This window comes from Tyto alba, unplaced genomic scaffold (assembly GCF_018691265.1).
Source record: "Tyto alba isolate M040663 unplaced genomic scaffold, T.alba_DEE_v4.0 Super-Scaffold_13, whole genome shotgun sequence".
NCBI lineage: Eukaryota > Metazoa > Chordata > Aves > Strigiformes > Tytonidae > Tyto > Tyto alba.
The window spans coordinates 17,551,381-17,568,126 of NW_024881275.1; the positions used below are offsets into that span (position 1 = coordinate 17,551,381).

Below are 16,746 nucleotides of genomic sequence, written 5' to 3' on the forward strand. Positions count from 1 at the left end.
CATCATAAAAAACATTTTTAAGTCCAATCTCAATCTATCCTATTTCAGGTCAAAACTGTTGCCCATTGTCATATTGCAATAGGGACACTATGGAATGTTTTAAAAGACAAACCACGGGAGATTGAAAATGGAAACCCAGAAACTACTTTCTCCTAGAACATCCAAATATGAACTTTAGGGCTCCAACCCATTTCACTAAAACTGTCTAGGAGGCAATGATAACAATAATGAAAACAACTTTTAAGACTAGCCATCCGATTTGGCTAGATAGTAAAAGTAGTAAAAGGTACGTTATATCGTCTTTCTGTCAAGTTTCAAGCTCTGGCTCCTGCAGTCTAAGTTATTTAAACAAGCACCATGAAATACAGAAAGTTAGTTAAGCTGTTTACCCCAGTATCTGAAAAGCACCTGTAGTGTTTTTGCTAGGGAGAATATGTCCAAATCTAAAGGCTTTCATATCAGGAGACTGTGTGTCTAACAGAACAAGACTAGTGAGCTAAAAAAACTTATGTACCTTCTTTTTTATGTTTCCTTTAGATTTTTTTTTTTTTTTTTTAATTACTGTGAGAATCTGTACCTTTCATGTTTCTGATTTTTCCCTTGCTTGGATTGGATTGCATTCTGATCTACCTCTGTCTCAGCAATCCCTGTTGTTTCAGGGATGTAGAACCTTCAGTTCTAAGCAGCACAGTATTTTCAAAAAGTGATCTTTCTGAAATTGCTGTTTACAAGGTATCATGACCAACCTGTTCCATGAATAGCAAAAATCACTGTCACATGAACAAAATACACTCACTAATGACTAGAAATAAATAAAAAAAAAAATCAATTTCCACACAGTTTGGAGAAGCATAGGGTTCATTTATTTTATTTACTAGACAAGAAGCAGATTATTTTCTTGAAGTGAAATTGTATTAAAAAAGGAAATGCATACATTAAAAGCACTTGAGCACGTTCATCACTTAAACCAGAAACTAAAACCAGAGTTGTTCAGATCAATGAAGTAGCAAAAGACCAGCACAGTGTTCAGGACATTGGCAGCAAAGTACTCTTCTGTACAGTTCTGTAAGTCACATAAATGCATCTTCAGGCACAAATTTGGCTTAGGCATTACCTAATTTTTTTTACTGAGAACATTCATTCATTACATAACTGATGCTGTGAAAGAACTACCACATTTATTAAACCATGACTTCTAGCACACAAACAAAAACCCATTGCTTTAAAAAAAAAAATCACTGAAATAAAGAATATGAATAATGTATAAAAATAGTGTAATTTTATTTTGCAATTGTCTGTTCAGTTTTTCTGGTATGTTTCTGAAGTGAATTGTAACCATTTGCCTTGTTGAAGGAAAAGGTGGGAGGCAAAAATAGGAAAGCAAATAGGTTATCTACGAATCTGCTTTCTTAGATCTCATCTTATGAAACCGCAACAAAGTGTCACCTAGCCTTTCCATTTTTTCATCAACCAAAAGATATCACTAAATAGAGGATGAAAATTTGCTACCGACTTATTTCTTCAAGCCACTGTATGATCCAGCTTGACAATAAAACTATTCCTAGTTTAAAACATACTCAAAATCTAACTTTTGTAATCTTATACATTAGCAAGCATAATAAAGATTATAAAAGCTGTCTTATACATTATCATTGGTCAACACTTACTCCATTCTTTTATGCTTCTAACAACTTTTGAAGATGTTATAACCTCTGGAAGTTTGAAAGTGATCCACTTTTCCTTGTGAGCACCAAAACTTCAAGGTTCATCCAGGTTGCTACTATTTTGGCAGGATAACCGAACACTGCATTGTTGTCTGAAATAGAAAATCAAAGTAGATGAATGCTTCCTCTGCCAATGCAGAGCAGAATTACTTTTCAATGTAAAGGCAGACTACATAGCTTCCATTTGGATTACAAACATCTGCAACACTTTCCATGGGCACAGTATCTCCAACTTGCTCCAACACCACAAAAGTTAAAAGAATTACAGGGAGGGCATACCCTACAAGAATTCAAGGACTTGTCATTACAACTTTCTAAACCTCTGTAACAGGGTTATTGGTATTGAGAACAATAATCATATTGCAGAAACACTAATTTAAGGACTTTAGTCTCACAAGCTACAAATGAAAAATTGTGTAGCTTGCTTTTCATTTTTAAGCCAGCATACTGACTTACGTGCATCACATTCATAGAAAGCTCCTTACAAATATAATCAGAATGCTCTGAAAACGCACTTAATGCACTTGTGATTTCTACATGTTTCTTCATCAGTTCTGAAGTACATCTATCAAGAACAGAAACCCTTCTCTAACAGTGCACTGTCTGGGAGTGAATGAAATACTCATGTCATGTAGGGACAGGCAACTTTGATATCAGCCACATTCAAGGGTAGGATCTGAGAAATACTTCACTCTCAGCTTTCCTGAGAGGTCATTAGCCTGCAAGGATCACAGTATGTAGACTAGTGCAACTACAGTTGCAGTGAAGCCTTGATGAATTTTCCCTCTCCACCTTAGTCACCTGAGCCCATTCACTCTAGACACATAAGTATGTTCACTGATTTCACTGAGATATTTTTTGAAGAAGAAAATTACTCAAGAATATTTACAAGTTCAGAGCTCTAAACACATTACTTATGAATGTTAGTTGCAGTTTGTGGTAGACTAGAAAAAATGTGTGAAAAATGTTAACATCTATGCCCTCCAACTTGTTAGCTACCTAACAGTGAAGTCAAGCATGTCAGTGATGAAGTGTGCTGAAACATATCTACAGATACCTGTCCAAATCTAAACTATCTCACAGTATTCACTTACCACAGCTCTCTTATCAAAGTACATTATTTCCTGTAGCAGAGGTCTGACAAATATAATTTCACATAGGCTAGTAGAGAAGTTTGAAAAAGGCTGGTGATATAAGCAGGTCTCCTTACAGAGTCAGTAAGTTTACCTGAGGAGCATTCACAGAAGCTCTTAGGCCTTAGCACAAGCTGATTTTCTTATAACCATTCTGTAAGAAAAATCAGTTCTAACATCACATTCTTTTTACCATCCCAGTACAGATTCTCTCCAATCCTCATGGGGTTGAATCTTACTGTAATAAAGGTACAGATCTCAATTCCCAGATGTTACGAGTTAAAATTATTTTCAACAAGACAGTTGTTCTTCTCTCACTAACACTTTTCCTAACAAAGATTAAAAGAATCCACTATATGGGTTCCCCTTTGAAATTGTCTGCTGTCACTAATTCATTTACTTCATTCAGCAATGAGCCCATTTTACTTGATCAACTTTTGGTATAAATGCAGTGGCTGAAGTTCTTGTTGCCTTTGCTGTTCCTTCCAAGTGTCAACTATAGGCAATCCCTACATGCTCGCTCTTGCTTCTGGATTCCTTCTTTGTAGCTTGTCCTTGCTTCCAACACCTGAATGCTGCATTCTCACACTGGAGCTGTTTTTAACCAAGTCAGTCTCCTGACTGGTCTTTCTGTGGATCACTCCTGTGCTTGGAGAAGGCTGCCCTTAAAGACCTGCCAGCTTTCTGGAGCTCCTTGCCCCTCCAGACCTGCCTCCCATGAGATGATACCTACTAGTTCACTGGTTAAACCCAAGTATGTTCACCTGAACTCCAGCATCGGTACTCTGCTATTTGCCTTCCCAGCTCCCCATGGGATGTTGGACGCCACTATTTCATGAGCATTACAGCAACAACTGCCAGTGATTGTTACCTCACTAAATAAGTCTTCTCAGTGAGCAGCAGATCAGCTGTATATCACCCATGGTTGACCCATCCTACCCAGAATTTCCCTGACAATGGCCAGAAATCACTTGGACCACTGTGATCAATAGCATCATCTGTGTTTCCTGATCCACGACATAAATACATTGTGGTCACACCCTGTTCTTAAAGAGTAAAGGCTTTATACCCTGGCCATGCCTCAAAATGACAAGGCTGTAGGAAGATACTATGCCTGCAGAAAAGTTTACTCCAAACTATTTTTTCAAGCTCATGTAATCTCAGCCTGGAGAATAATCTATTTTTATAGAAAAAGAGCCAGGAAATACTGACCTAAATAAAGACATCTTAGGCAGTTAAAAAACAGTAACTTTCAAACTACATGTAAACTCACTGGCATATCACAGATGAAGAGACACATGAAAAGGAACTGATGGCAGGCAGCCTATGCTTCAGGAGAAAACCAGCCCTTGAACATTTTTGCTTCAGTACTCCAGGGTTTTCTAAAGACTACTGTGAGATTCAGGTGACACCACCAAATGTGGATAGGTGGTGGGATCATACTGTCATGGGAAGAGACAGATAAATGAAGCTGGGCAAAGAGACTGGCAGCATAATTTCTCCTTCCTCGTGAAGTTCTTCCAGTCACAGCAGCCAGATTACAGTGCTCAGAAAGGAAAAGTTGTATCCATGTACAGCTTTACGGTTTCACATGGTTCCCCCCAAATGCTAGAAAGAGACAATGGCAAGTGCTCATTTTAGATGCTCAGCTGCAGCCTGGACATAGGCTGGTGCAGCTTTACATCCTCACTGATAGCAGAGTACCGGCTGCAGTCTTGCTCCCCTGCCTCTTTGTCTGCATTCTTTACCACATTACCACAGTGCATCCAGGAGGCACTGCCTTCAATACCTAGGAAAAGGTGCCTCCAAAAAAGATCAGTTCAAAAACCCCATCATCTGACCTTCAAAATTCCCAGAGTAAAATATACAGATGAACCTTTCACATTGACGAAGAGGTAAGTTTTTCAAAACTCTTTCTGATTCAACTACACACTCATAGAGAGGCACATACATATATCTCTCTTTGCTGTATTGCAAAATTGCCTGTCCTTATTCATTAACACAAAAGTCTACGAACAATCCTTCATCCACTTTACCACCATTTAATGCCTCAAACAGAAAGATTTTTAGCCTCTCCTGCCCTTCCTAACTAAAATCAGAGGAAGTCTCCAAAGTCTCAGACTTTCCTGTCACTTTTCCAGAGTACTTGGATGTGATAAATCAGAAACAATTGTGACTCCTACTCTCCTGACATAAAATCTCAAACCCCACATGGCAATTCCTGTTTCCAGTTCTTCTAACCCCTTCAGATCAACTCCCTTTCCCAGTATATTATCACTCAAACCAAGCCACCATTAGCAAAAATCATATAATCCTGTAAGAATTGCCAAACCCAAGTGGAACTATCTCAATATTCATCACTGATACCAGGCAGTAGCAGATGCTTAAGAGAAGAGCATAAGAAGCTACATTACAATGGAATGACGCTTCCTCTGGTGCATCATATTTTCTTCTTTCAGTAAATGGTAGTTCAGGGACTGAGCTGGAAGAAGCACTTGAATTGGCCAGCTGACAATGAACTGAAAGAAGGATTACTGTTGATTAAAGGGTAACCTGGCAATCTCAGTGCCAGCTCTTTCCAGTCACCTGCTCTTTCACTCCCAATGAAGAACCAAGACAATCATGAAAGGGAAAGCAACAGGACATCACTTACTGAAGTACACCTGCCAGAACCGGAGGCAGATACCTCCGTACTTAAGCAGCATTATATATGTACTTGTGAAATTTTCTTGCATGCCAGCATGACCAAAGCACCTGAGGATTATCTAGCACATTTTTCAGATTATTTGTCCAAACTCTGGAGTTCTTTTGTATAGCTAGGTGTCTGTACTAAACAAAAAGTGTGGCTCAGTCCTCTGAAAATGTTTTCTGTGGATTAGAAGGAGAAGAAATACTGTTTCTGTTGTCAACCTTATCCATTCATGACACAACTTCCTAAAGACTGCAAAAGGGAAAGGTCAATTACCTTTCACAAATGTACAGAATGGACATTAAAATAGTTGTTTCAGATAACCGGGTAAGGAAGTGTCATAAACACAATCTATGGTCCCTTAATAAAAAGAGGTTTTCTAGTTAAGAAAAAACACTCATTTTAAGGATTTGGGTTGGACATCTATGAATCTGACACGGTCATGTATGCTTCAAAGTGTCTTTCTTGGGGGAATATTGCTTAATATCTCTTTCTGTAAGGACATTGACTAAACAAGAAATGAGAGTCACTGACAAGAGAAACATACCGGAAACAAAACAGAAAATTTGATCCCAACCAGAAGACAAAAGATTTTTACAGAACATACAGTTCTGTTATAGTTGAATTTCAGGGACACACTTTTAGGTATATGAAGACATGACTTAAGTCTGTGTTCATATTTCTTACCCATTCAAATTTCAGTCACCACTATAATTTTCAAAAAAGAGAAAGAAAAACCTTAGAGAGGAGAGAGCTGTCAGAGACTGGACTCTCTCACAAGTTTCCTCAACAGGCTTCCTCCTTTTCAGACTGCTGCTGCTTCCACTAACAGAGATCCTTGTTGCCCACTTATGTCTGCTCTCTGTCTTTCACATTCCAGTTACCTTTCCTAGCCTCCCACACCATCTCAATATAGTCCTCAGCTGTTCTTGTGCTTCATGCTCTTGTACTCTTGGAAGTGGCTATTTGTCACAAAAGGCTTGCTGAGAAGGTGAATCGACATCCCAACTATTTTAATATTGTTCTTTCCCCTCTATGCTATAGCCACAAATGAATCCCAAGCATGCCTGTGAAACAGAGATGATGTAAAACATGTAAGTAAACCCTGGTCTAAAAAATTCTGCCTAAAAATTCCCGCACCAATATATTTTGAAATGTTTTTATTTTCTTTTTTTCATGCACTGTGGATCTGAAATCTGTTGGAGAACACAGGTCCAGTAATTTCAAACTGGTTATTACCCATATCTTGTAACAGATTCCTCTCTTACATGTTAAAGGGAACACAAAGGTTTTTGTTTGGTTCGGTTTTCTCTGTTTGGCTCTCCATTGTTCTAAGATTTAAGCTAAAGAAGAGTAGAGGTACAGGTTCTATATTTGGATACTTACACAGATTTGTATCTTAGCTGTGCTACAAAGAATAATGCTTCATCAATCATATACAAATGACCTTAATTTTTTTACCTTCTATAACACTTCTTGTAAAACTGAAGCTAGATCTTTGCAATCAAGCTTGTGAGAGTCTTAATGAACTTGTTTGCCCATCTTGAGTGGTTTGGTTTGTTGAAGCATCTACTGTAAGAAGTTATAATTTAAGCAGAAACATCTTGCAACATATACCTGTATTATGTGTATTTATGCATACACTGTCCTTGGTACTCATCAGACTCATATGTATACTTACTTTCAGGGTGTGCAGGGTGTCAGTCCATTGCATGGAACCTATCTGAGGTATAGCAGTAAGGAGTATGCTAGTAGCCTTATTTGCATTCTCTTTCAGCGTCTTTAAAACTTTATCCACTGAAACCTAGAAATACAATAAAACTGAGTGGTTTCTCTCAGTTTTGATGGCACACATTTTAAATACCCAAATAAATTAAGTCATACATCTCTAAGTGAAAAGGTGAAGCTTTAAAATGCCACAATTTCTTTTAGCCAGTAAAAAATTCCTTCCCCTGTAGGTATATGTCTGATTGTATTTTACACATATAGGAGAACTAAAACAGATACATCGTTTTGCACAGGCATGCAAAAGCAAAAACACCAGACCAATTACAGGAAGATAAGCTCACACACAGAGCTCATGAACTTCATACACACAGACCCCCTAATTCAGACAAGAGGAGGCAAAAGGATTCCTAGTAATGAGGCAAGTTTATGAAAATGAATGAGGTAGCAACAATTGATTCTGTTCATACTTTCACAGTCGTCCATCCAGAATAACTCATTGGTACTGATGTAAGAATGAACAGTTTAGATCAGTATGTGGTCTGTGATCAAAATCTACAGGTTCTCATCCAGATCCCTCAGAACAAGAGCCAGAGGAAAGAAGTTTCACTCACTGCTTCTTCAAGTTCCTTCCAGCAGTCGTAATCTGTTGCCATGGCAATACTAGCATAACTCATTCCAGCTTCTTTCGCAAGAATCACTTCAGGCACTGTGGTCATGTTGATAACATCAGCTCCCCAGCTGCGAAACATCAAGCTTTCTGCTCGAGAACTGAAACGTGGGCCTTCTATTGTGATCACTGTCCCCTTGGAATGACACTGGAGCCCAAGTTTCTTGGAAGTCTCAATAAGAACCTGCAAAACATGCCAGGAAAAGGAAATAATTCTCCTGGTGCATTGCTTTTGTATCCCATCAGAAAACTTACAAAAGAAATTAGCTTTACATAAAGCAGGCAAGCTTCATATGGCTACAGCTGTCCAAAACAAAGGATGAGTTCCAGCTTCCTCATCCAACAAAAGAAATTAACAGTCCTACTAATAGGAATGATCTTGAACTCATCTGATTTTGTTAGTATCTGTTAGTTACTGTTTTCAGTGCCGATCAAGCAGATTGGAAAAAAGAAAATTTTTGCATGATTATTTATTTTAGGCTGTGCTTACATTGAGAGCAGAATGGTGAAAACACTCCACTGAGCACTACATTACTACATAGCGGAGTTGAGCTGCAGAGAACAATAATAGGAAGTTTACTTTTTGAAAGTAAAACTTTACAAACACATACTTCAAAGAGTACCCTGGGAATCTGTAAAGAAATTACTACATTTTCCCATGCCAGTGACTGAGCTGTATACTTTACATATACCATGTATGTACTTCACATTAGTCTTCACAGTTCCAACTAGGCCCTTGTATATGTCAGAATCGTCATGACTTTCTCTCTTGGTAAATGGCCTGGGTAACACCAGTTGATACAGTAGGAATAAAAGTGTACCAGCATGTGTAAATGGAACTAGGACACCTGTAACTGCCCTGAGTATGAAGGGGAAAGCAACTGTGATGTCATCTATTTAAAATTATTATCAACAGAAAAGCTTGAAAAGAAGTATAAAAGCAGCACAAAAAATTATAACAGGACAGGAGAGACCTTCATAACACAGCAGCAGTGAAAACCTAGTCTGACACCACTAAAAGCTGACTCGTCAGCATCATGACTCACTCAGTGCAGGTGGAACAGCCTCCCCACAAAACGCAGTGAAAAGCCTGTACTCCAGCTGGCTGGCCTACCTGCCATACACAGGTGCAACAAGCAGTGATACCTCAAGTGTGTTATGTGACCTTGTGGGGTGCCTCTTTGCTGGCATGTGGATCAGTGGAGTGTGTGGAACAGCACAAGTACACACAAAGCTGGAGTACCCACATCCCACTGCAGATGTGTGTAAATAGGTGAACCCACACTCCCAGAAGAGGGTGGGTGTGCACACAACCCATGCTTGTGGGGAAGGGTGTTTGTGAGTGCAACTGCATAAATATGTGTGTAGGGGTAAAGCAGAGCTTCTGGGGATTAGCCACAGAAGGACACTTAGAAATTTGTATGTGTTTATTAACATGCTGTACATTAATCTAACATTAATCACATCTAATAAGGTGGTTTATTGCTGGTATTTGTTCTGAATATACAACTCACTGATTGACAGTTAATTGTATGTTGTTAATAAATCAAGTGAACTTCAACTGTGACTTGACTTGAACCACAGTTGATTAGTATTTCCCTGAAACTTAAAAATTCCAGCTTTACTCCCTATAAGATGTTGCAGTGACCCCCAGTTTCTGAAAGCAGTAATAACCACGACATCCGATGCTATTAAAAACATTTGCAGCTGGAGAAGAGATAAACTCCTTTCAGATTCGCATTTAATTTACTGTGTGTAAACCAAATGAAACAAAGTATTTTAATGTATTTGCACAAATGCAATTTAGTATAAAGTTTTCAGATGTTTTCATGCAAAATTCCTTAAATAGCCTATTACATTAATAGTTTTGGCTTTATTACTATTGCATTTATCTATGAAATTCCCCTGAATTAGGATAAACTAAGCTGAAATGATCCCAACAATTTTCAGGAATAGTTCCAGGAAAAAAGTTCAAGTCATTTTTATCTGTTATTTTCAAATCAAGTGAAAGTATCCCTTTTCGGCCTCACTAAGAGCTCAAAACCACATGTTCATTAAAACATCTGTTAGAAGGAATACAACGCATAGGCTAATGAGATAATGATCACATGTGAGACTGGGAAGTACCTAAATGTTTTTTCTGTTTGAAAAGGAGCATTTCTTTGTTTGCTTTTCAAATAATGTAATACCCAAAGAATATTGACTCTAGCTACTTAATCAAATGAAAACTAGCCTTGGTGTATGTCTCCTGCAACCTCAGGAAATGGCTTATGCATACCTACCTAACGTTTTTTAAAAATGAGAAAAAGGCACAGTGTGAAGTATTGCAAATCACTTCAGTAATAATGCTTTTTTTAATCCATTTCAGAAGGTGTATAGTTAGCTCTCAATAAACTCCTTGTATCTGTTGTGACATGACACCATGATCAAAGTCAGTAAGAAACTGCATGTCAACTAATCTTTGGTAAGACTATGTGGCTAGGCTCTTATGGCATGAAAAATGCAAAGTATTTTGCATAATTTCCTACTCAATGGAAGAAGGGCAAAAGCATGCACATGTATAATATGTAGTGGCTTGTCTTCTCGTGAGATTTGAATGTCTTTATTTAATTGAAAACACCTTGATTCCCAGTGCACCGAAGCATTGTTCTAATAACAATGCTGTGGATCTGCTGGTGGATGTCTCCAAACCACACTGTCTGGCCAACTAACACAAATAGCCTATAAGAACACTGCAGTGAATTGGTGACAAGAGTAGAATAGCTCAGTCATATAGAATTTGTACATGCCCTGGGTACACATTGGGCCACCTGCTTCAAAATTCTGTTTTGTCCTGCTCAGTGTAGTAATTGACTGCACAGAGAGCAAGTCTCTTAGACGGATATGACTGAGTCTGTAAGCATTCCTGTGCCCAAGAGTGCACCTCCTTGCAGCTTCTGATCAAAACATTCCACAACAGCATAAAACATGCAGTTCAATCTTTACCTTTCCTTTTCCTCGGGTCTAAGAATACACTAAGCTGGCACATTTAATCACAGAAACGCTCCTCCCAGAAGCTTGTAAAGGTGTTGAAAAATAGAGCAGTGTTTCACACTGCTTAGCGTAAGTGTTTTTTAAGCCTGAAAATCTTGAAGTGACAAAACTAAGAGCAACAGTTAAGAATAAAAAGCTACTGTAATTTGGCTTGTTTCTGCATTTAACACCCTTTAAACTAAGCCTGGACTCTCCACCACCACCAACTGCTACAATGCACAAAAGCAGGAATGCAATATTGTAATTTCTGTGAATTCTAAGTACTCTTTATTTAATTCTTTGTATTAAGTATGTAGAGTGCCCCTACCATAAGTGCAGTTTTATTCATAACAAAAAGGAACTAGTTCCTAATTCTATCTTCCTGCTTTGTCTACTTTGTTGCCCTCTTGGCTTGTTACCTGATAAATAAATATCCCATTATTAAGACCCCAGGAAATGTGGATTGACAACTGACACTTTCTGCATACCTCCCTTAGGAAGACAGCTCCCATAGACACAAGATTTTTCAATTCCCATACCTTCTGAATGTTACATTTTTCCTTAATGCCATGACATATCTGAGAAACAGGAATACAGATTATTTCTGTATTCTAAGAATGCATAATTAGACTACTATATCATGTAGTGCCATCAAAATAACATTTCTAAATACTACAACAAAATTCACTAACCTCTCTGGTTTTTGTGCAGAACGGCTCTGCCATTGGAACGTGACATACTCCTGAAAGAGTGCAATGCTGCCCATCATATAAAGTACAATGTCTTTTAGTTGTCCTAGGAAAGCAGAAAATGTGCTTAGAGAGAAGAATGGGGGGAAAACAGATGAGAAAGCAAGAAAATTACACAAATCCAAAACCATAGCATTCCTGGGAAGGAACAAAAATATCAGTATGATATTAATGGCCATCTGTTTTGCCTCTGTATAAACCTTTCAGAATTGAGCTCAAGAGTATAAAATTGTTACTCCAGTAGTTCATTATTAATTAATTGATAAAATCTATTGTTAACAAGACACTAAAATGCTGATTTGTTCCTAAATGACACAAACAGCCACATTATGCTGCGACTCTACCCAAAGGAAATCAGCTAAATTGAATAGTTGGGCAAGTAATCTCTGAAAACAAAGAGCACCGTAATCTTTCAAGAAGGGAAGGAATCAAGTCTGAATTATCATGAAGTTAGTCAAAATAGAGCTTGTTCATATCATTTCATTCCTACATTGAAAGGATGGTTAATTTATAGGAACAGCTTCCTGAACAAAAGAGGTATAAATTCAACCAGAAAAAACCCTGGAACAGGATGTCTTTGTATTCTCAGAAAGATTACACACATGCATTGGCAGCTTGCAACTAAAAGAATCATGTTTCTCTGATCTTTCAATTGAGAAACTGTTTCCTTGCATGGAAATGGTCAAACATGCTGCAGAAATTACCATCCAGCATGCCATTTTGACAACTACTGGAATTGTTACCCACCAGCACTTTACCTTAAAATGCACTGCCTCAAGCTAATTCAGCCAACTGGATGGCAAAAACCAACTGGAACAAAATTCTTTGAGACATTTGCTTCCCTTCAGTGTGTCACACAATGTGCCTCATAAGAAAAAAGTAAGGCAACAGCCACAGTCAAAATATAAAATTTCTGCTGGCAATACTGCTCATAACTGTTCACCACCCAAGTCACCAGCAAATATTAAAAATAAGGTTTTAAATACAGGTTACATGTTAGAGCAGATTTGAAAAAAAAAAAAAAACAAACCCTGCCAATAGGGTAGCCTTAAGGATGACATAAAATAGGAGAAGAGATCAGCAAATTAAAAACATCTGTGAAATGGCATACAGCTGTTAAAATAGGTTGAAACACTAATATTATTTTTTCCTTGATGGGATACTGAAGAGACGCAAATAGAATGTATCTGATTTTACACATTTTTTTTCAGTGTCTGCTAATGAATTATTTAGAGTTGGAGGAAACGGGAAAACTCATAATCCATTTACCGCATTATAGTATTTCAGATGTTGCTAGTCAGGCCCTTTCACTCAGAAAAGTGTTGAGGAAAGATCACATATGTATAAATATTAATATCTGACTTTCAGATATCCTATGTTATTTGGAGAGAAAGGCCACATCACTATGTGGTCTAACCAAGTAATCACACTATATTTAGCACCATACATACAAACTGCATGGGAATAAGTAACAATGGTAAGATGTATGACTTCTCTGAGCAACAGACCACACATGTTTGCACTCAGAGTGCAACCATTTCTATTCTGCACGGAAGGCTGCAACACTGCACAGGCCACAGTTATTCCATATGGGGCCAGCTGATGTGTCCATAAATTGCGAGGCTTAGGGGGAGAATAAAGTCAGATTTGAACCAGCCTCTGATTCTTTCTATCTCCGAAGTAATGGCTGACACAGAGGAGTGACTTTTAGCCACTTCTCCTTTCTGTAGTCCTGCTACTCAAGTCAGGAGTTGGCCACTCTGATCTGTCCCACTCACCTGTCTGCAAGGTACAGGGTAGCAGCACATAATTTTCACTGTTGCAATACTGCTCCTCTGTATCCCTTGCAGAGAGAATGAAGGTTGTAGAATCACAGATGCTTTCTTTGCCTTACTCTTATAGAGACCAGGAGCCAGAGAGCAAATGACATTATCTGCCTGAAGCTCCTCTCAGTATAGGAGTTTCAAGAGCTCCCCCATGTACCTTGAGTGACTCCTTACGGAGCCAGTGGCAAACAAGAAATAAGGAATTCAACAGCTACTCTTCAAAGACAATCTGCTCCTTAGATCTCACAGTTTTAAATGTGGAGAAGTCTGCATGCCCTCTATTAGGAGGGCCTGCTTAACAACAGAGCACGACTGAGTGTTATACAACTGCCTGATTGTTTACATTGAAATAGGAAGAAGTCACCAAGTGCCTGCCTAGAAACTAGCCACACTACTTGTAGTAAAAGCACACAATCCAGAAGGATCAAGCATAGTGTAAAGAGAAAGTAGAGAGATGCTCCCAGTGGGTGCAATCAGCAGCAGCACCTGAAAGCAATGGACTGGTAACTACAAGCAAGCAGCTAAGAGCTGGGGCTGCATAGCTCCTGCTGGCCATCTGATCTCTGTAGGGCTCTATGGACAACCCCCACTGGACCCTCACGCTGCTTCTGTGCCAAACAGTGGACAGCAGTACCAGAGGAAAGGGAATTCTTCCCCTGTAAAAGGGGCATGTATGTCTTTATGAATAACTGCTTGTGTAACAAGTTCAAGGAGACAGTGGTACTCATAGAGCAAGCAAACTCCTGCACTGTTGCACAGTTTTGCCATGTCTGCCTTGCCCTTACTGCTTTTTCAAATTCAAAGCTGCACATACGTCAATTTTGGTACTCCCTGTCCTGCAGCAATAGCCACAATTTTAAAAAGACAGTAAGGTGACTTTTGGTCCTTCATTTTGATTTTATAACAGTAACACAAGATTTTCTGGCAATGCTGAGCATGACCAGTGCTAGGAAGCAAACCCCAACTCAAGTAATTGAACAAACTGATAATTTCCAGCTGTGACAACCAGTTCTCTACCACTAGCATTATTAACTTTCTTCCAGTAGTGTTGAATTAGCAACAAACTATTATAAATTAAAGAACAAAATAAAAATTCATACTGGCATCTACTGCATAAAAAAACAGTCTCATCATGCTCTGCCTCCTCAGGATCACTGAAAGAAAATTCTCCCACGAAAAATTTTAGAGTGTAACAATACTGTAATAACAATTGTAGTGACGTAAGTGACACAAATAATTCAAACAAAGTTGGCAGCTGTTACAGTACTTCTTTTATGAAGCTATTTTCTGCACCCTTCCAACTTAGCTGAGTCATCCAAATAAGTAGTTACCTCCTTACTTTTAACATCAGCAGCAAACCAAACAGAAAGTTTTAAAAATCCCCTAATCAGTCTGATCTAGCCACTTGACTAACAGCACTGTAATAAACTAACAGGAGCCAAAGGCATAAAAAAAATTCTTCCAGATTTTTTTTAGGCACTCGTTTCAAAGAAGAGAACAACTGTTGTAGCCCATAATAGTACCTGTGGTTACTTTTGGATTTGAAAGTAGGGAGAACACTATGTAAATATTTTGGTGCTTATTTAACAAAACATCTTTTATTATTTAAATACACACATTAATAGATGAGCATGAAGAAAGCAGAGACTATATATGAAATCAAACACTGACTAGGAGTGCTAATGATCTGCAGAATTAAGCTCTCAGAAGTCTGGAAATGCTATATAGTTATTACACCTATACAGTGTTCCCCACTGTAAGTAAAACCTATGCCCTAAACTAGGCAGACGTCTGACACAAATCCATATACTGAGATCCTGTCATTAATGCCACAGTGTACATGCCCAAAGGGAACAAATTACCATTGCTGCCTACAGCTTTCTGTTTAATTCTAGCTCTTCTCCCATTCCCACTCACTATTCCTCCTTCTTGCTTCATACCTGAAAGGAGAATAATGACGTGCTCCCTATTGAGAATTAGAACTCAGATACCGAAAGGTACCTGGACACCTAGAAGGCACTGATTTTAATGGCAGCTTGAATAAATCCTTCCCACCTAGACCCAAGCCTCCTTCCTATGTAGTGCCTGACATAGGTTAATCACTATATAAAAGCCAGGACACCTTTCTAGAAAAATAAACGATTGTTTTTACAGCTTTAACTAGTACCTTCTTTTCCAGACTGCTAAAATTGTTTGCAGGACTCTGATCTTTAATTAGAAGATATTTTGGAAAAATTGCATCTTTACAGACTTTGGAGGACAATTATTCTATTTTGTCCCATGAAAATATCTTTCTGTCAGCAGCACTGTTTTCATAATGATTTGTGATATATAATACAATCACTCTTACAGATGACACAACCCTATGAAAGGCAGAAATGCACACCTCACCTCCAAAGAATCAGCAGTCTATCCCGCACTGGCAAAGATCAGGGAAAAAGACTTATCATAGAAATCAAGTTGTCAAATGAAACAGACTACTACAACTTGTCTGTTTTCTGAATTCAAGGGCAAGCCAGTAATGATTTAAAAATTCAAATTACATATTGTTTCCCATACTGAAACATTCTCATGTGCTTTTCCGAGAAGCTTCTTGGACTTCCTGAAGCTATGAAACAAGTCCCCACAAGTTCCCACTCTTCTACATCAAAATGAAAACTTACTTGCCTGCATTAAACACTGCATATATATGGGTTGTGCCATTACTACAGTGGCCACCTGAATAAACTCTAAATGAAGACACAGATCACAGAATCACAAAATGGTTGAGGACATAATCTAGTCCAACACCCTGCTTAAGCAGGGTCACCTAGAACTGGTTGCCCAGGACCATATCCAGGTGGCTTTTGAGTATCTCCAAGGATAGAGACTCCACCACCTCTCTGGGAAATCTGTGACAGTGGTCAGTCATCCTCACAGTGAAAAAGTATTTCCTGGTGTTCAGAGGACATCTCCTGTGTTTCAGTTTGTGCCTGTTGCCACTGGTCCTGTCACTGGGCACCATTGGAAAGAGCCTGGCTCTATCTTCTTTGCACCCTTCCTTCAGGTATTTATATACATCAATGGGATCCCCCTTAAGACTTCTCCAGGCTGAACAGTTCCAGCTCTCTCAGCCTTTCCTCACATGTGAGGTGCTCCAGTCCCATAAACATCTTTGTTGCCCTTCACTGGACTCTCTCCAGTATGCCCATGTCCCTCTTGCACTGGGGAGCCCAGCA

General features: G+C 38.7%; 1 protein-coding gene across 2 annotated transcripts in view; it reads right to left on the reverse strand.

The window, feature by feature from the left end:
* Positions 1-852: 852 nt before the first annotated feature.
* LOC104366271 (methylthioadenosine phosphorylase) overlaps positions 853-16,746 on the reverse strand; it is a 31,534-nt gene continuing 15,640 nt past the window's right edge. The window contains exons 5-9 of one of the 2 annotated variants that reach the window (XR_006164870.1): positions 11,646-11,748; positions 7,886-8,125; positions 7,228-7,350; positions 1,668-1,816; positions 853-1,063 (exon numbers count right to left, since the gene is read on the reverse strand). Coding sequence is in view for 1 of the 2 variants with exons in the window: in XM_042787951.1 (XP_042643885.1) it covers positions 1,781-1,816; positions 7,228-7,350; positions 7,886-8,125; positions 11,646-11,748 (502 nt within the window). In the remaining variant the exon portion in view is untranslated. Of the gene's footprint in view, positions 1,817-7,227; positions 7,351-7,885; positions 8,126-11,645; positions 11,749-16,746 lie in introns of both variants that reach the window. The other variant, XM_042787951.1, reaches the window with a different exon arrangement.